The sequence below is a fragment of the Schistocerca piceifrons genome, chromosome 3 (assembly GCF_021461385.2).
Source record: "Schistocerca piceifrons isolate TAMUIC-IGC-003096 chromosome 3, iqSchPice1.1, whole genome shotgun sequence".
NCBI classification, from domain to species: domain Eukaryota; kingdom Metazoa; phylum Arthropoda; class Insecta; order Orthoptera; family Acrididae; genus Schistocerca; species Schistocerca piceifrons.
The window spans coordinates 124,286,190-124,307,339 of record NC_060140.1 but is presented as its reverse complement, the minus strand read 5'-3'; the positions used below and the strand labels follow the sequence as shown (position 1 = coordinate 124,307,339).

The following is a 21,150-nucleotide window of genomic DNA, read 5'->3' as shown; positions in this document are numbered from 1 at the left end:
AGACCTCAAACTACAAAGATTTGACAATGATGATGCAGTGATTGATGCTGTGAAAGCTTGTTGGGCTCGAAACTGAAGACCTTTCGTTTGAATGGTTTGCAGAAGTTATCTGAGCGTGCCCGCAAGTGTATTAGTGTGCGCGGTATTATATTGAAAAATAAATTGGTATTATAAAATTTCTGCCATTCCTTATTTCTTAGGCAAGAAACTTTTCGACCCCCGCATATTATTTCCAGCGCTTTAAAAGTACAGTACAGTCTTAAGCACATAATCCTAAACATTATTTTTACTCCAATTCGAAACTGCCAATGACTAATTTTACCCCTAAAAACTTTACACTGCTGACGTCATATTGTGCAACATGTGCTGTATGGTTGAATCATCCCTGCCAGTGCACGGACAGCAATTTCAGCAACATGTCTAAAACACCAATCAAGACATAATTGCATATTACTTACCTGTCAGTGTCTTCACAACGAATTTAACCCGCGGCATTTTAGTGTATGAATAAATCAAGGAACACTGCAGGCTAAATGAATTTTTGTGATATCTTCTGTATTTCTCTCCGTTTTCTGTTACAGTTCATTAGTCAAGTTTCTACGTCAGATAACTTAGTGCACTTTGCAGTAACTGTGTAACTTTTTGCAATCTGTTACAGGTGCATTTCTGATACCATACTTCGTAATGCTGGCAATAGAGGGCATCCCCATTTTCTACCTGGAGCTTGCCATTGGACAGAGACTGAGGAAAGGAGCCATTGGCGTCTGGAACCAAGTGTCTCCATACCTGGGAGGCATTGGTATTAGCAGTGCCGTAGTGTCCTTCAATGTTGCACTCTACTACAACACTATCATCGCTTGGTGCCTCTTTTATTTCGTCCAGGTAATTGATAACTAATTAATACCTCTTTATGAGTTAGCTTCTACAGTTTAGTTACCATCATTAGTGTTTCTCCAGAATAATTAATTGTACAGGTGCAGAATACCTTCAGCGCACTGTAGTGTGAAGTCTGTGTTTATTTTTAGGAAGTAAGTTTTCAATTCAGAAAACAGTCGTCTACTTAGTTGCACTGGCACCCATGTTGGCTAAAAAACGTCAGATATATACCTTTAAACAGCCCCAGAGAGATCAAATGGCTCTAAGCACTATGGGACTTAACATCTCAGGTCATCAGTCCCCTAGACTTTAGACTAATTCAACCTAACTAACCTAAGGACATCACACATATCCATGCCCGAGGCAGGAGTTGAACCTGCGACCGTAGCAGCAGCGCGGTTTGGGACTGAAGCGCCTAGAACCGCTCGGTCACAGCGGCCGGCTCCCCCTCCCCCCTTGTGCGATATAGCACTGGCAACATAGGTCCGAATGATAACTGCAATTGAATATTCACTTCGAGCACCACCACACACACGGGGAAACTAAAAGGATTACAGTAGAACAGGCGTTTGGCATAAATCGGCCGATTACATACGGCGTGAAAGTAAACATTAGCTACGATACAGGTCAACCTAGACATTCTCATTCATTGGCTTTGCCAACTCACAGCCTTAACCTAGAAACGTACAATGCTGTACGTCAGTCTGTCACCACAACCAAATCGACCAGTTACAGCCGAACACTAGTCGTACAGGACTCATTTTAATTTGCCTGTGTCATGAAGTTCTGCTATGTAAATTGAATTGCTATGTTCAGCAGACTGTGGTAATTAGAAAAACAGGGTTTATCATTTACTAAAATTATTAGGAGCCCTCTTTTTGGGAACTGGTAAGTTATATTACAGAATACAATACATTTTGTATTGACGCAAAATGTGTTGTGTAACGTACATATTTCTGTGTAAGTCTGCAGGTTTTCATGGCCGTCGTCACTAAAGTTAAAATCTTCTGGGTTGTTATGCCACGTCTTATTTCCTTCTAAAATAATCGACGTTTCGACCCATCTGCTAGGATCTTCTTTAGGATGTTTCGGTGTCTACTATTGCTAGAACTCGAAACGTCGACACTAGCAGTAGTATACACCGATGCATCAGGAAGAAAGTCCCAACAAAGGACTCGAAACGTCGATTATTTTAGAAGGAAATATGATGCGGTCTAACAATCCAGAAGATTTTAAGTTTACTTCACATCTTTCTAGTCTGTATTTTCCAAATATATATTTAAGTCCTCAAATCCTGTTCCATTTTTTTAATTTTTTTTTTACCATAGTCCTGTATTTCACTTACGTGTATTAACGCTATGGCTTTGTCATCTCGATGTTTCTTCCAAAATATTATCAACAGCAAAGCTACAGCAACTCACATTGTCAATTGAAATGAAATGTCGTGTGACGAGGGCCTCCCGTCGGGTAGACCGTTCGCCTGGTGCAAGCCTTTCGATTTGACGCCACTTCGGCGACTTGCGCGTCGATGGGAATGAAATGATGATGATGAGGACAACACAACATCCAGTCCCTGAGCGGAGAAAATCTCCGACCCAGCCGGGAATCGAACCCGGGCCCTTTGGATTGACAGTCTGTCGCGCTGACCACTTTTTTTTTTTTTTTTTTTTTTTTTTGTAATCCCATGTTGTTCGTTTTCATTCATTTCATCTGCTCGGTGCGGACGTCGCAAGACACCCGTTTCAGTTCGTTATTGATCCATTAACTCAGTTTGTTTTTTTTTATTACAGAGGGCAGCTAACCCTCTGACCGAACACGCTGAGTTACCGTGCCGGCACCACTCAGCTACCGAGGAAGACATAGATTATATAAAACGGCAAGAGACTTATATACAGTATTTCACAGTGTCGTCACAGCATAGTTTATTGAACAGAGACTTAGCATTGCTATCAAGTGCAGCACTGAAGTTAATGATACTGGTTGTTAACCCTCATTTTCCTGTATAAATAAATAGAGCTGCCCCACTTTTCGCAACCAAGCAAAATGCTCTTGTATCTATCTCTCAAAGCCTTATGCCAAGTTCGTTTCAAATTTGATTCCTGTTAGTTACTGCTAATTGTTAAGACATCTATGAAACCAGTGTACAAAATCCACAGTACTTTGGAAAGGATCTGTTTGTACTAAAGTCCGACTAAAATTACTTGATAGTTGACACTTAATGCGTTGTAACTGGGTTTCTCCAATTGGAATGCTCAACGTCGTGCCCTCAGAATTCGCCGTTGCCAAACTGCTGCAGCAATTAATTACTTCACTTCCAACTTCTTGTCCGGCTCTCTTTCTTGATGTATTTGGATCCCGAATCCTAGGTCTGCCCTTTTATTTCATGTTTCATCACACGTGATAATCACACACACACACACACACACACACACACACAGAGAGAGAGAGAGAGAGAGAGAGAGAGTGAGAGAGAGAGACGCTATAAAAATACAAACGTTTACATGCGGCAAATCTTCCGAAAGACGAAAACCGAATTTTGGAAACCGTTTTTCGCTGTCGTGTTTACATGTTGGTCCGAAGCGGATTTGCTAACCCAGTTAAATGTAGCGTCTGAGAAACAGCTGATACAGTTTATGATTTAGTCAGCACTATCGCTATTTCTCTTCAGTCAGACGAGTTGTAAACAGCTTCAGTCTAATACTTCTACTTATCCTTCACTCTACAAAAAGCCAAAAAAGCTGCTCCGTCCATATTAGCCGAAAATTTTTAAAAACAACACGATACCTGATACTCTAATCACGTTTCAGAACCGGTTGCGTTTACACGGGAGAAAACATTGAGAGCGGAATTGGAAACCTCCAATCAGAAGCGAATTTCCAGAATCGATTTGTAAGTGTTTACCCATCCAGGAGCGGTAATGGGAAATCGATTTACGAAATCTGGTTTAGGGAGTCCCATGTAAACGGGGTGATACAGCTCTAATCACAGTCTTAAAAAACACTGCTGGATCCTTCTGCACAAGACGCAGTTCATCGTGACATGTACAGTTATTATAAACGCAGATATCGGCTTACATTAAATAAGATTCACCCGACACTACGTGAAGTCTGCAATTAACCGGTGCGCTTTCACTACTACAGTCTGGGTGCAAGTATGCAGTGAAGTGTCGTAGCGCAATGGATAACGTAGAAACGTGAGCTCTGGTAGGTCCTATGTTCGAATCTCGGCAAATTCCGTGGAATATTTATTTTTCTAAGTGTAATCAAAAGACTTCTGTATTATTTTCATTCAGTTAATTGGTTTAAATGTATTTTTTTCTAATGCTTCGCTGCATCATTTTCACCATCTTATTGGCTTTTTTATTTGGTCTTATTTTTTTCTTCCTGTCATTCTTTTTTCGTTTGGAATCTACTTGTGTCGCCTGTAATCTGCAACGAAGTCGAACCAGGACTGCTTATTGGTTGGTAATCCCGCAGCCTGTTTAATCCGTGTGATGGTAGTTTCAGGTAACCGCTGAAACTAAAATTTTTCTGTCTTGAGTTTGTTCATAGAGTTTAGCCTTAAATGTTATGAACAAAGTAATCGTGATTTTAGTTTTGCCACAGATAGCTGAAAGACGTTTTCTCAGACGCACTGCACATCACGAGGTTGCCGTTAGGTTAGGAGATGAGTTTAAATTCAGGCCTACAAAACATGTCGTCTGCCACAGTTCAGTCACCGATCACTTAAAAATCAGCTGCCGACAGAGCTTCTCACGTTGTCATCACGACGCTTCCAACACTGCTGCGCGTTATTAAGTAATTTTAATCGGACTGTAGTGACGTAATCATATTCAAAAACTGCAGAGCACCTGCGACCAAACCTTGCATCACAGCGTAGTCACGTGTCTTTTGGACTCTGGTATGTTGGCGACTAAAGTTCAGTAGTGCTACCAATGCTCACTCCATAAAAATCCCTGTACTATCATATATTACTTGTGCACCCACGTGTACGGACAATCGCGAGACTTACCGACCGACTGCTGCTATTTGTCACTCGTGTGGGGGCCCTTCAGCAATTTCCTTTATTTCCTCTCCAGGGATAAATGGACATCCACCTTTCTCTGCAAAGCGGGATAAGGCAGTATCATTCAACTGCATTCAAGATATGGAAAATCCAAGGAAAGAGGGGGGAGGGGGGGGGGGGTGAAGTAGCAGTGAACTGTAGAGTGAATTATTTACTTCAGTGTGACATCCTTCTCTACTGCACTCTTCCAGTACGCAACTGGTTAATGCAACTAGTAAATGTGAAGTGCTAACCTCTTCATCTCAGAGTAGCACTTGCAACCTATGTCCTCAATTACTTGCTGGATGTATTCCAATCTCTGTCTTCCTCTACAATTTTTGCCCTCTACAGCTCCCTCTAGTACCACAAAAGTCATACCCTCATGTCATAACAGATGTCCTATCATCCTGTCACTTCTACTTAACAGTGTTTTCCACCTATTCTTTTCCTCTCTGATTCTGCACAGAACCTCCTCATTCCTTACCTTATCAGTCCACCTGAGAATTATATATTTTCCAAAGACTGTTTTTGAGACAACATTGTCTACCTTATCAGTCCACCTAATTTTCAACATTCGTCTCTAGCACCACATCTCAAATGCTTCAACTCTCTTCTGTTCCAGTTTTCCCACAGTCCATGTTTCACTACCAAACAATGCTATCCTCCAGACGTACATTCTCAGAAATTTCTTCCTCAAATTAAGGCCGATTTTGATATTAGCAGACTTCTCTTGGTGAAGAATGCCTTTTTTGCCAGAGCTAGTCTGCTTTTGATGTCCTCCTTGCTCCATTCGTCATTGGTTATTTTACTGCCTAGGTAGCAGAATTCCTTAATTTCATCTGCGTCATGACCATCAATACTGATGTTAAATTTCTCGCTGTTCTCATTTCTATTACTTCTCATTACCTTCGTTTTTTTTTCAATTTATTCTCAGTCCATACTGTATACTCATTAGACTATTCATTCCGTTCAGCAGATCATATAATTCTTCTTCACTTTCACTCAGGATAGCAACATCATCAGCAAATCATATCATTGATATCCTTTTACCTTGTATTTTAATTCCACTCATGAACCTTTCTTTTATTTCCATCAGTGCTTCCTCAATGTACAGATTGAACAGTAGGGGCGAAAGGCTACAGCCTTGTCTTACACCCATTTTTATACGAGTACTTCGTTCTTGGTCATCCACTCTTATTATTACCTCTTGGCTGCTGTACATAGGTATATGATTCATCTCTCCCTACAGCTTACACCTACTATTTTCAGAATTTCAAACATCCTGCATCATTTTACATTGTCAAATGCCTTTTCCAGGTCGACAAATCCTATGAACGTGTCTTGATTTTTCTTTAGTATTGCTTCCATTATTAACCGCAACATCAGAATTGCCTCTCTTGTGCTTTTACTTTTCCTAAAGCCAAACTGATCGTCATCGAGCACACCCTCAATTTTCTTCTGTATATTATTCCTGTAAGCAACTTGGATACACGAGCTGTTAAGCTTTATTGTGCGATAATTCTCGCACTTGTCAGCTCTTGCTGTCTTAGGAATTGTGTGGATGATGCTTTTCCGAAAGTCAGGCAGTATGTCGCCAGACTCATACATTCTACACACCAACGTGAATAGTCATTTTGTTGCCACTTCCCCCGATGATTTTAGAATTCTGGTGGAATGTTATCTATCCCTTCTGCCTTATTTGACCTTAAGTCCTCCAAAGCTCTTTTAAATTCTGATTCTAATACTGGATCCCCTATCTCTTCTAAATCGACTCCTGTTTCATCTTCTACCATACCAGACAAATCTTCCCCCTCATAGAGGCTTTCAGTGCATTCTTTCCACTTATCCACTTTCTCCTCTGCATTTAACAGTGGAATTCCCATTGCACTCTTAATGTTACCACCCTTGCTTTTAATGTCACTGAAGATTGTTTCGACTTTCCTGTGCGCTGAGTCTGTCCTTCGGACAATCTTTACAATCTTTTTTTTTTTTTTTTTTCGATGTCTTCACGTTTTTCCTGCAGCCATCTCATCATAACTTTCCTATTTATTTCATTCCTCAGCGACGTGTATTTCTGTATTCCTTAGTTTCCTGGAACATTTTTGTACTTCCTCCTTTCATCAATCAACGGAAGTATTTCTTCTGTTACCCATGGTTTCTTGGCAGTTACCTTCTTTTTACCTATGTTTTCCTTCCCAACTTGTGTGATGGCCCTTTCTAGAGATGTCCATTCTTCTTCAACTGTCCTGCCTACTGAGCTATTCCTTATTCCTGTATCTATAGCCTTAGAGAACTTCAACCGTATCTCACCATTCCTTAGTACCTCCATGACCCACTTCTTTGCTTATTGATTCTTTCTGACTAATGCCTTAAACTTCAGCTTACTCTTCATCGCTACTATTTTGTGATCTGGGTCTATATCTGCTCCTGGGTATGCCTTACAATCCAATATCTGGTTTTGGAATCTCTGTCTGACCATGATGTAATCTAACTGAAATCTTCGCATATCACCTGGCCTTTTCCAAGTATACTTCCTCCTCCTGTGATTCTTGAACAGGGTATTCGCTATTACTAGCTGAAACATATTACAGAACTCAATTAGTCTTTCTCCTCTCTCATTCCCTGTCCCAAGCCCACATTCTCCTGTAACCTTTTCTTCTACTCCTTCCCCTACAACTGCATTCCAGTCCCCCATGACTATTAGATTTTCATCCCCCTTTACATACTGTATTACCCTTTCTATATTCTCATACACTTTCTCTATTTCTTCTCTCTGTCTCTTCATCTTCAGCTTGCGATGTCGGCATGTATACCTGAACTATGGTTGTCAGTGTTGGTTTGCAGCAGATTCTGATAGGAATGACCCTGTCACTGAACTGTTCACAGAAACACACTCCCTGTCCTACCTTCTTATTCATTATGAATCCTACTGCTGTTACGCCATTTTCTGCTGCTGTTGATATTACCCTATACTCATCTGACAAGAAATCCTTGTCTTCTTTCCATTTCACTAGCCCCTACTATATCTAGACTGAGCCTTTGCATTTCCCTTTTCAGATTTTCTAGTTTCCAGTTGTTTAGAAAGAATAAAATATTATCTCTTGCACATGCAGGACTTTCAGGATGCGCAGTTTTGTATTCTGATGACAGAGCCTACAATGTATCACAGCTATGCTTACAACCTGCAGTACATATGATGAATAAATGTGGTATTTGCAAAAAAAAAGAATGAAGTGTTTACAATATTAGGGTTTTTCTTTTGTTTCAGCCAGAACTTAGTTGAGAACTTTTTACATATTTTGAACTTCTTTGTATTGTATGAATCCCACTAGGATAATTTTCAATCAGAAGAGGGTACTATGGCGTCAGAATAGCAGCAGTTTCTGCAATGTTATAGTGGTCATTGTTTTATGGCCGTGTGGTCCACTATAGCTATGAAATTCTTTCTCTTAAAAATCTGTTTTCTGGTAATTTAATTGTGGTATGAAGACAAAAACAAACAGGAAATTACCATGCATTTGTATGGGAAACATCACAATGATCAGCAACTTTTAAAATATCATAGAACTAATTTGACTGTCACCCAGCATGACATTCAGGGTCTATGACCAATGCAAAAAGAAGGCATTCCACTATAAAGCCCACAATATTCATAATATGCCATTATGAATGCAGATAAACTACAATTATGTAGATGTAAGAATTGAGGTAGTGTAGCAAGATAGAAAGAGTAGTATTAGGTAACAAAGAACTGCAGTAGAATATTGAAACAGAATTACATGGAAGGGAATGAAATGAAATAAATTTAAAAGAAATGGCAAGTGGTGGAAGACAATAATCAGAATATCTTGTTATGAAGTAATTACTCACAAAACAAGTAGGCTTCTATTAAAATATGGGAAAGGAGAAAGTATTCAGAACAACTGACTTAATCCTTCGCAACATATACCTCCAAAAAAGTCAATATCAGTTATGAACTGGGAACTCATACAGAAAGCATTTACTTTTCAGCTCACATGACACTCTTCCATGTCTGAAAGTAGCTAGTGTGAACCCAGGTACGTGCATGGAATTTAAAACATGCTGGAGTGACACTGAAATTAAAATGTTGTTGTTCGGTGTTGTATATTTATTAATATTTCTAATCATTTGTTATACAATAATATGTTGGATCAAACTAATCTTGCAATGTTCCTGCTACATTTTTAGTGATATCCTATTTCAGATATTAATTTATGGCTGTTACCACCATCTACTTGTAGGACTACAAAATAAACAGTGAAGTATTGAGATGTGGTTGTTTGGTCAAATTTACAGGAAAATTAAAAGAATTTGTGTCAATATACAGACATTTAACACATGATATTTTCAAGTTTCTAACATGAATGAAATATGGAAAAGATGTGGAGGAACCAGGTTCAATTCCTGGTACTGCCAGGAATCTTTCATTAGTGGGGTGATTGGAATGGGGACATTGATGCCAATTGTGGATTTAAGTGAATGAGAAGCAGCAGCTCCATGGTCACAGATGCTGATAACAACTGATAGAGCAGAGTGCTGACCACATGCCCCTCCATATTGCAACTTAATGATACCAGTTGCAGAGGATGACACAGCAACCTGTCAGCATTGAATGATACATAGGAAAAAATAAAAGAAGTTGCACCTTCTGCTTATGTCAGTGGCTTACTTAGGTCATATATGGTATCAGTTAACTTTCCTTTTAGTGTGGTGGTCCTTTTGAGATAAACAGAAGTAAAATAAAATCTTCATTTCTTACTAGCCCTTCATCAGCAATTACCTTGCAAGACCTATGTCACTAAAATGATTAGTTAGGTACTTACATGCTCCATAGATTATTTGAATGATTCTTTTGTCAGAATGATGTGGAACAAGTCAGTTTGCAGTATATGTATGCACAATTAGTGTTAACATTAATGCACACATTATTTTTTGTCCTATTCATGCAACTGCACTTAAAAACATGGTTTTTCCCTTATAAGCTACCAGTTTTTGAATAGAAGTTCATCTGTGTATTAGGAGGAGTTGCCCAGGAGAAACGATTTTAGTTTAGCTTTAAAATTTGCTTTTCTACCTATTCGACATTTTATGCTATTGGGAAAGTGATCAAAGATTTTTGTTGCTGCATATTGAACGCCATTCACAGCCACTCACAGCTTTAATATGGGTAATAAAGGTCATTTTTTCCTGTCTACTGTTGTTGGTGTAGACCTCATTGTTCTTCTTATATTGTAATGGATTATTTGTAGCAAATTTCGTTAGTGAATATATGTGTGGTTGAAATGCCTAGCTCCTTGAAGAGGTACCTAAATGATGTCCATGAGTGAACATCACATATTATTCTTACTGCTCATTTTTGTGCAATCAATATTTTCTTTCTAAGTGATAAGATAGACCAGAATATTATTGCATAAGACAATATTGAGTGGCAATGCGCAGAATATGTAAGGAGGTTTGTTCATTTGTTTCCAAGATTAGCTATTACACGAAAATCAAAAGTAGCTGAACTTAATTGTTTGAGAAGCCTAGTAATGTGTTTCTTACACTTCAGTGCTTCTTCAGTATGTACTGCCCAACATTTGGAACATTTTACCCTGTTTACTGTCTCCTACTGACATGCCACTTCAGTTGTACATATGACAGTATTAGCTATACAGAAATGAATATAGTATGATTTTATTTACTTACTTATTATTTTTTTCTTTCTAAGTTTAGAGAGAGTTCATTTTCTGAGAAACCCTTATTAATTATCTGGAAAACATAATTTACAATCTCTTCCGTAGTTTCTCCTCTAATGGGATTTATTGTAGCAGAAGTATCATCTGCAAAAAGAACCAGTTCTGCTTGTGCATGTTACATGGAAGTAGTTAACCCAAATTGAACATTGTTGGACTCTCCCTTCCAATATTGTTTGAATTATATGAACAAGTTGTGGCTGTTCTTTCAAGAATGTCTGAAAGAATGGGCACTATGCATTCATATAACATTCACCTCGATGAGGACTGAATCCACAACCTTCAGTGCGGATGCTCATTTACTTTCAACCTCCAGCAGGAGTGAAAATTTAGTGTGCATGGAGGATATGGACGGGGACTCCAAGTAGGTGGCACTAGGTGGGAGTGTGTGTGTCTGATGGGGAGAGTGCTGAGATAGTCTGTGCATTTGCAATAAACATTGTGTGTGCGTGACGCAGTGGTTAATGCAACTGCCTAATAAGCAGGAGATCCCAGGTTCGGGTCCTGGTCTGACACACATTTTTACCCATCGCTGCTGATTCACCACAAAGCCCCAATTGCAGCTGATATCATTAGTTCCGTCTCATTACTTACCTTTCCCTCCCATCCACCTTCAATTTACATGAAAGTGTTTGAATTATTCAGCATAACATTTTATTTGTTAAGTATAATTCAAACCAGCTGTATGTAAAGCAATAAACTCCATAAAACTTGAGTTTTTCTAAGAGAGTAACATGACTTCACAATCAAATGCCTTGGAATGATCACAAAAAATACCAACTGGTAATATTTTATTATTTAACACTTGTACTATTTGATGAATGAATGTATAAATACTATTCTCAGTTGAGCACCTCTTCTGATACCCAAACTGTTATACTAAGTAAATTGTTTGTTCCTACGTGTGAGACTACTCTTGAGTACATTAATTTTTTTTTTTAAATATTGTGGAAAAAGATGTTTAAGTCTTTCTTGTCATCTTTCTTATGAAGAGGCTTAACAGCTGCATATTTTAACCAGCCTGGAAAAATTTCTATGCCACTGATGCATTACATACATCACTCAGGTCACAGCTTATTAAGCTGTAGCATCTTGACAGAACTCTGTTTGAAATTTCATCAACATGACATGAGCTTTTTTTTATATATATAATTCTATTAATTTGACTGAAGGATTTATGTGCTAATTCTACTTGCTTAGTTTTGTGGAATGATATTCTTAATATGTTTATTGCTTCTTCAACTGAACCACATAATGCTATTTTTACTGCCACATTTAGAAAGCAATTGTTAAAAGTACTGGTAACTTATGAATTATCAGTCCCTACATTACCATTTAGTTTAATTGTTATGGTATCTTGTACACTGTTAGACTGTCCTGTCTCCCATCTGATAATCTCCCATATAGTTTTAATCTTATTATCAGCATTATTAATTTCTATCAGGACATACATACTGCTTGACATTTGTTTGAACCAGTTCTACAAAAGAAGTACATGAATTCAGTTAAGATACAGAATTTGTGTGTCCTAAAATTTTGTACAATGATACACAGTGTAAACTGTATTAGGTTGCTTTAGCACGAAGTAGCATTCGTACAGACAGACTTACATTTGCAAGTGGTTTCTTTCAATTTCAGAGTTTCCAGTCAGACCTGCCATGGGCAACGTGTCCTAATAGATACCATGAGAATGGTTCATATACTGTGGAACCTGAGTGTGTTGTAAGTACTTGCCAAAGGCTTTAAACAGCATCATACCTAATTCCAGTGACACACTGAAAAAATTAAAAAATTCATTGTCATAATATTACTGTTTTGTGTGAGGTAGTAGTTCAGTGCCAGTAAAAGAGCTAATTATAATGGTAGTATAAGGAGGGCTATTAAAGTTTTATGTTGTCTGTATGATGGCCTGTTTTTCACACTTTTACGAAAGACACACAGTAGCAGCATTGATCCTAATCAGTTTTTGCAAGCTTTGTAAAAATGGCTGTAGGGGAGGTAGAATTTTCTGGAGTCATGTTGAATCTCCTATCAGGTAACAACTTTTTCATTTGAGAAAAATGGGCTTTCAACATCTGCAGAGTATCTGGAGCAAATCTAAAACAATGGACTATTCTAGAGTTCATTTCTATTGCAATGGAATTGACACTTTGTAGAATTTTTGATATGTTTCTAAGTTTGTGAGGACCATGAATTTTTGAAAACACTATTTTACACTTTTCTCTAACTGATGAGCCCCATTTTCCTGGCATACTCTCCATCTTTTGCAATACACCATATACAATTTTCACTGGAAGTTGCCTCATTTCCCACTTCCAAAGATTTGAGAAATTTCTTTGCTGGTGCAGTTCAAGGTGCTTCATTCTCCAAAGTGATGACCATCTTAGTGATACACAGGAAATTTGAAGTGTAGTAAACTGTTGCTGAAATCCACGTTCCTCCGCTTATTATGATAGGCTGAGGGGCAGACAAGTATCTCGTGCAATATCCTTAAATGTCAAAATCCTTCATGGGGCTTTCACAAACATCTTCTTAACACTATCAGTTCCCATCAGATCACTGCAGTTAAGCACTGTCAGGCATGGCCAGTACATGGATGAGTGACCATCTGGGTATGTCATGTGCTGTTGACAATTTTCCCTCTGCTTTTATGGCAAAGAGGACAGAAGGGGTAGTAAAGTCCCTGATCACTAGTCTCTGTGCCAGTGCCCTGAATTCAATTCAAAACCTCTCCACAGTGTCACATGAAGTGAGGGCATGCAACACTGTTGACAGTGATTTGTCCATCAGATGGTGACATTCTGCTCATTGGCTGCCTTGTTGATTTTCAAGAGCAGGCCATGTGCTGGCACTGGGTTTACCCCTCCTTTCTCTCATCATTTCCAGCACAAACACGACATTATACTATACACACACCACTACAGTTGTCTACACTTAACAGATACAATAACCCAGACACCTCTCATACTTTGTGAAGGAAAGGTGACTGTGAGCATGAAGGATTGGAAAACAAGTACAGTTAGGCAGATGGGTCTACCCTTCAGGGTCTCCCAGTCATTCATGCCATATGACTTTGATTTACTTCTTAATACTGGCGATCAGTTTGTCAACATCCAGAAACAAGATATGTAGCAGGTGTACCAGTATGAAATGAGCGTTAAGATACAAATGTGTCGATAGGGAATATTTGTTGTGAATTTTTTTTGTTTGGTTGGTATGACACCTGTCAAAGATATTTAGTATACATCAAGTCATGGAACAAACAACATCATATGTTTTCATTGTGTTAACTATGGCGAATTTTTTATCAGAAAGTGATGATTTGTGGAAAGCATTAATTTTTTGTTTTCATTTGAAAAAAAGTGCTGCAGAGTCGCATTGAATGCTTGGCAAGGCATATGGTGATCATGTTCCATCAGAAACAACATGCAAAAGATGGTTTGAACAGTTCAGAAATAATGATTTTGATGTAAGAAATGAAGAACGTGGACGACCACCAAAAAAGTTTGAAGACGCTGAATTGCAAGCAATATTGGATGAAGATGATACTTTGAGTCAGAAGCAAATGGCAACAATGCTAAATGTTGCACAACAAACTATTTCTGACCGTTTGAAAGCTATGGGAAAGATCCAAAAGTGTGGAAAATGGGTGCCACATGAGATGAATGAAAGACAGATGGAAAACCGAAAAACCATTTGTCAAATTTTGCTTCAAAGACATGAAAGAAAATCAATTTTGCATCCAATTGTTACTGGCGATGAAAAATGGATTTATTTTAAGAATCCTAAATGGGAAAAATCATGGGTTAATCCGGTACAACCATCAACATCAACTGCAAAACCAGATCGATTCAGCAAGAAGACAATGCTCTGTATTTGGTGGGATCAGAAAGGTGTGGTGTATCATGAGCTTCTAAAATCCAGTGAAACTGTGAATACTAATCACTACAGACAACAAATGATCAATTTGAACTATGCATTGATCGAAAAAAGGCCAGAATGGGCCAGAAGACATGCCAAAGTAATTTTTTTACACGACAATGCACCTGCACACAAAGCAAAACTGGTTCAGGATACAATCAAAACACTTGGCTGGAAGCTGCTACCCCAACTGCCTTATTCACCAGACTTGGCCCCTTCCGACTACCATTTGTTTTCATCAATGGGACATCCACTGGCTGAGGAACACTTCGATTCCTACAAAGAAGTCGAAAATTGGGTGTCTGATTGGTTTGCTTCAAAAGACGAACATTTCTATTGGCGTCATGTCCACAAATTGCCAGAAAGGTGGTCAAAATGTATAGAAAGCAATGGTCAGTAATTTGAATAAAATGTTTTTACTTTTAAATTCAAAATTAGTGTTTCATTTTCACAAAAAAATGCTCATTTCATACCGGTACACCTCGTATTACTTCTGGCACCCTGTGAAAACCATGTGCTTTGTGACTGATGAGAAGCATGTTTGGAAATACCACATGCTTGGGAATATCACTTTTAAACTTGTCCCACACAAACTGCAAAGGTTGCGGATTGCAGGTACACATCAGGTCAAGTAGAATAATACAGACCATTCTCTCCAGGAACAGCATTGTCTTTAGTATTACAGTAGAAATAATTTGTTGTGAAGAACTGGAGAAAAAATTTAACTTGTTAGGGATACCACTGGAGTTACCATTAACAGCACTGGCATTCTACTGCTGGGGCATAGAATGTTAGATCCCTTAACCAGGAAAGAAAAGGGAAATGGGTACACTGAAGTTAGACGTAGTGGGAAGTAGTGAAGCACAGTGGAAAGAATAGGACTTCTGGTCAGGTGAGTACAGGGCCACAGAGACTGGAACTTCAGCAAGAATGCCTTTCTAAATGACAACACAAAACTGTTGTGTTTCAGTAATAAAGATGTAAATTGTACATATCAAAGTTCAAATTGAAGATAGATTTGACACATTTAGAATGGCATTCTGCCAATGTTCCAGTCTTTGTGACCCTGCACTCACCTGACCAGAAGTCCTGTTCTTCTTTCCACTCTGCTTCACTAATTCCCACTACATCTAACTTCAACATACCCATTTCCCTTTTTAAATTCTCTAATCTCCCTACCTGACTAAGGGATCTAACATTCCATGCTCCAGCTGTAGAATGCCAGTGTTGTTAATGATAATTCTAGTGGTACCCATAACGAGTTAATTTTTTTCTCCAGTTCTTCACAACAAATGGTTTCTATTGTAATACTAGGGACAATGCCCTTCCTAATGACAATGGTGTGTATTATTCTACTTGACCCAATGTATACATGTGATTCTTAACATTTGCTGTTTGTGTGGAACATTTAACAGTCCCACACATTGTAAGTGAATATCCCTTTTTGTGTGTGCACAATGGCACTTACAAACTGCTAACACTCAGTACTTAAGTGTTTGAATAGTGTGGTTACTTGTATCAACTGTTCATTGATGGTGACCAATGCAGCTATTCTCTTTAGACCTACATCTGTCCTCTTCAGTGAATACGCAATGAATTTTTCCCACTTATTCATATTGTTCTTTAATATTTGCTAATTAGTTGCTATAGAGTCTGCTCTGTGATTCAGCTGAGACACTGATGCTTTAATTTGGCTATATTACTATCAGCTTCATTACATGAAAGGTTATATTCTGTTCTACTGATATTTAATTTGCTTAATTTTTCTCTGCACTGTTGGATAACCTTGTTTCCTACTCAGGCCATTCTATACAGTTTCTCATCAAGGATTCTTCAGGTTCACTTATGTCACAGTTTTACATGTCACTATCACACTTTGACTTTTCTTGTTGCGTAATAATACAGCCTCAACTGCTTTGCATGTTCTTTCATTGCTTATTCATAGGCATCTTAATGTTCATGTTGGGTAAGTCTATTGAGTCACTTTTTAGGATCGTCAGAACTGTGCATCAACCTTTTTAGAGTGACCCATCCTTACAATCTCATCATACAAAAAAAACTTATCTCCTGTCCTAAATATTCTTGGACTTTCCATCTTGTTATAGTGAGTCTTACTGATCTTTTGCCTCCTCTATCATTTCTCTTGCTACTCCACATACTACTTGCATTATAGTTTGCAACTGATATACATAGTCATTATAATTATATCCAACAGTATTTTCCTCTATCTGTAGAACTCCTGGAATATTTACATCCCTCCCAAACATTAATTCAACCAGCTATGAACACTTCTTTTTAAAAAATCAATTCCTGGTTGTTCTACAGTACTGACAGAATTCTGTACCTTAACACAATTTCTTCTACAAATTTCTGCACCACTGTCCTGGTGTCCCACCTCTACCATGAATTTTCTCAGGTCATCATGGAATATCAGGATGTGTCAATTGCCAGTTATTATATAACAGACCCCCAATGCCCACATTACATTTATCAAATACCATTTCCACTATATCTATAATTACTAGAAGCATCTTTGACGTGCTCTGCATGGACTTATTCCTTTGGCATTTGTCACATTCTACATCTCTTTCCATACCCTTCCACTGCTTATCATTCTTCATTCAGTGTAAGGTTCTCTGCATCCCTTCATATGTTGGTTAGACCATCCATGAGAGAGCACCCTGCGTTCCTACTGCAGGTAAAGGCAAGTGCACCACCCATTTGTGACTTATGTTTACCAGCTACAAATAGGAGCGACTTATTTATAGTTACCTGTGTAGGTGATAGTTCAGTTTTTTAAATTTTTTCTATGTTTGTGTGCTTACTAGGCACAGTCTTTTGTTTTAATAGCAGTATAGTGTAAGGTACCCTCGCTTGTATGGCACTTGTATCAATCCTCATATCATACAGGCTTTTAGTTATTTATTTTGTTTAGACCAGGTCATTGTTAGTTAGACCATAAGTGAGAGAGCACCTTATGTTCCCACAGCAGATATAGGCAAGTACATCATTAATTTGTCAATTTTCAGTTACCTTTGTGGACACTAGTTTGGATTTTTTTAATTTCTTGCATGTTAATGTGCTTACTAATCAAATTCTTCCATTCTCATAACTGTGCAGTGTAAAGTTTTGCTGTCTTTGGTATGGATAGGGACTGTGATTGCTGTGTGCAGATGTGGGCTAAGTTGGTGACCCATCATGCATAACTCCAGGCAGTGTTCGCTTCAGCCACACAGCTTATGGTAGTACTTTTGATAATATGCATAGATGTGGTGTGTTTTGTGTGTGTGTTGTGTGTTGTGTGTGTGTGTGTGTGTGTGTGTGTGTGTGTGTGTGTGTGTGTGTGTGTGTTTTAGTGTTTTATACACAGTTATATTCCATTTTTTACTCTCTATTAATTTGTAATATAATGTTTTTTATGTTACAGACGAGTACACCAACACAGTACTTCTGGTACAGAACAACACTTATGGTATCTCAGGATATCAATAGCCCTGAAGTTTTCAACTGGAAAATAGCCTTAGCCCTTGTTGTTGCCTGGTTACTTGTTTATATGTGCATGATCAAGGGAATAGCTTCTTCTGGGAAGGTATATAATTGCATTTATCTTGTAGATTGATACTGTCTTTGAAAGGAATCATATTGTTATAATAGAGGCTGTAACTGAGTCCTAATTTAGAAACAGAATTCACTGAAATTTCTAAAGCTATGTGCAGTCTATCATATGTGAATGAATGTGTCTGTTCTCATTTCTAAAATTTCACATACAACATCTGCTTTGCTGTCAAAAATTATCATAGCCAAATGTTTTCTCCATTCATCTTCTTCTATCATTTCCAGACCTTTTACTCCCCAACTATTTTCTGGACTTCGAGTTACTAAGATTTTAAGAACAGTCATTAAACTAGCTCACTTCATATAGTATTTTTATTGGTCCTTGAGCTCATACATTGTACAGGAAACACTTTATGATAGAAGACAAATAAGAACAGAGGACCCAAGTGAGGATGCTCCAGATAAAATGACTGAGACTGCAAACACATGATAGTACACTTTGTTGCTTGGTAGCAACACATAAAACATTTGTGCATACTACAGCAGCTCAGAATGAACTGACTCCAAAGATAATCTTGTTGCACTGCTGCACCACTGGCCACAGAGATTTTCCTATGTTAGCTGATGTGATTATTGTTGGGTTGGTATAGAGCCCACCCCTTCCCCTTCCTTTACAGTGCGGAACACGGGGGGAGGGGGGGGGGTATAGACAACACTGCTGCTGAGTTCCTCTTCATGCAGCCAAACTTTGCCATGACTGACTGCCTAAGCAGGGCATTTCTCTGTGCATGAAATGGATGGAGCTAGACATGTTTGCTACTTGTCAGCAGAGATGATTGCATGAGATGAGAAGGAAGTCATCATGCTCACTCGTAATTGGATCACTGATCAGCACTGAAGAGGGATGGAGCCTTGACTGGTGGAGGTGCAAAATAGTGGTTACAGCTGTATCCTACTCTGTTTGCAACTGTTAAGGCTGTGGTTGTTTCTTAGCAGCTGTGACCATGAGGATTCCATCTGCCCATGACCAAAAAGAGAAAGTGCCTGTGTTGACGTCCTGCAGAAGCCTGTAATGGTCAAAGTATATTTCCGGATGTGTCCCTTCATTGTTTTGCCATTTCCCATGGTGTCCTTCTACTATGAGAAGGTCATAAAAGAGTCCAACCAAGATGTATTCAGGTTGAAATTGTTGTTTGTCTATTCACACTACTACTATGTTGTCAACCGGTTGATGTGAGTACTGTCTTCTATGTGGTCAGTGCTATTTACTACCATGTCAGAGTTATCCTGTGGGATACATGCAGGCTTGAGTCTATTAATGGTAACATTTGTCCTTTCCCCCTTGAGCAGGATGCCAAATGTGTTATTGTCTCATCTAATCACTCTGTGTTGGCATGAGTATGATAGTTGCAATGCCAATGGACAATATCATCACTCGGCAAATTATATAGTTGCAGTCCTTTAGGGCTTGATGATGAATTAAGATTTTGTGTGAACTGTGTGATTGGGGGGAAGGGCTGGGGAGGTATCTTGAGACAAGCAATGTGCCACTTCACCTTATGGATGAGCAGAAGAAGTTCTTTCTCTGTTTTCAGTGGGGATGGCCCTGTGATGTCCACCAGTAGAGTTAGTGGTTCTCCATGACAGATTTCTGCTAGGAATAGTCGGAGGTCTTCTTTATAAGCCTTAAAACACCCATGGCAGTTCTTTTGTCCACTCCCCTCCATGATACACAAGAATTCTTTTTAGTGAGTGGTGCCATTACTCTGCTAGTCCATTATTTAGAGGTGGTAAGCTGTGGTTTGGAAACATTGAACACCACACAAGTGACAGCATTCAGTAAAAAGTGGTGATTCAGATTGTCTGCTTTGATCAGTCATAACTGAGACAGGGCAGCCAAAATGAGAAATTCATAAACTGGCAAATGCTTTTGCTGTGATCTCTGCAGTGATGCCAGATACTTGTATAGACTGACCCTTGCATTACCCCAGTGATTGCTAAAAGGATATAATGGAAACCACCTGAGTCATGATGGGGTCCCAATGATATATAGGTGGATATGTTGGAAGTGGCCCTTAGGGACTGTGGTTGCACATACCATCCTATTTTAGGTTGTTGGCAGGCAGCACATGCTTGCATCCAAGTTTTACAGTCTTTTTGACATTAAGCCACACAAAGTGATCTCTCACAAGTTTTGTTGTCAGGTGAATCCCTGGTTGGTAGAGCCCATGTACTTTATCAAAGATGGATCTCCACATGCTGATAGGTATTAGTGGTCAAAGACATTTCTGTGAAACACTACACACTATTTGTTTAGAGGATCTGGGAACAGTGCATTATTCTTGACACAACCTGGTTGTGGTGTCTTGTAAGATTTTGCACTATTGCCTGTCCTTTTGTTGGGCATCTGTTGGTCTGTTATAGTCAGTATCTACTGAGAGTGCATTGATCCTAGAGAGAGTGTATGCAATGGAATTGTCTGTACCATGAAAGTGTCAAATGTCTGTTGTGATTTGTGCAATATAATCTAATGGCAAAAATGCAGGTGGGCAACAACCTTTTGTGAGATTGTGAATGGAATCTGCCAGACACTAAAGACTGGTGTACAGGGTCAAAGGCTTGCCCTGCACATTATCTTTAAAGTGATATACTGCTTTGTGCACCACCAACAGTTCCATGTCATAAACTGATCATTTATGCTGAGTTCAGTCAACTTACTGGAAAAGAAGCATAGTGGTTGTTGTATTCCTGCTATTGACTGTTAGTGATCTAGTCCAGTCAAGCAGTTGGTCACATCTGAAGTGATGGACAGTTTTGCAGTGAGTAGTGAGTGTGCCTGTGTCATAGCCTGAGAAAGACAGTCTTTAATTTGTTCAGATGCCTGGTACATCTTCAGAGTCCATTGATTGTCTCTTTTGCCAACTTTGTGTTCACCTGCTAACACATTTATCAGTGCTGCTTGAATGGCAGCTGTGTAAGGTAGATCTTTGTGATAAAA

General features: G+C 38.8%; 1 protein-coding gene across 1 annotated transcript in view; it reads left to right on the top strand.

The window, feature by feature from the left end:
- Nucleotides 1-21,150, top strand: part of LOC124788455 (sodium-dependent neutral amino acid transporter B(0)AT3) — a 157,040-nt gene that overhangs the window by 29,938 nt on the left and 105,952 nt on the right. The window contains exons 3-5 of the mRNA XM_047255726.1: nt 659-882; nt 12,315-12,398; nt 18,025-18,186. Coding sequence (XP_047111682.1) covers nt 659-882; nt 12,315-12,398; nt 18,025-18,186 — 470 coding nt within the window. The remainder of the gene's footprint in view (nt 1-658; nt 883-12,314; nt 12,399-18,024; nt 18,187-21,150) is intronic.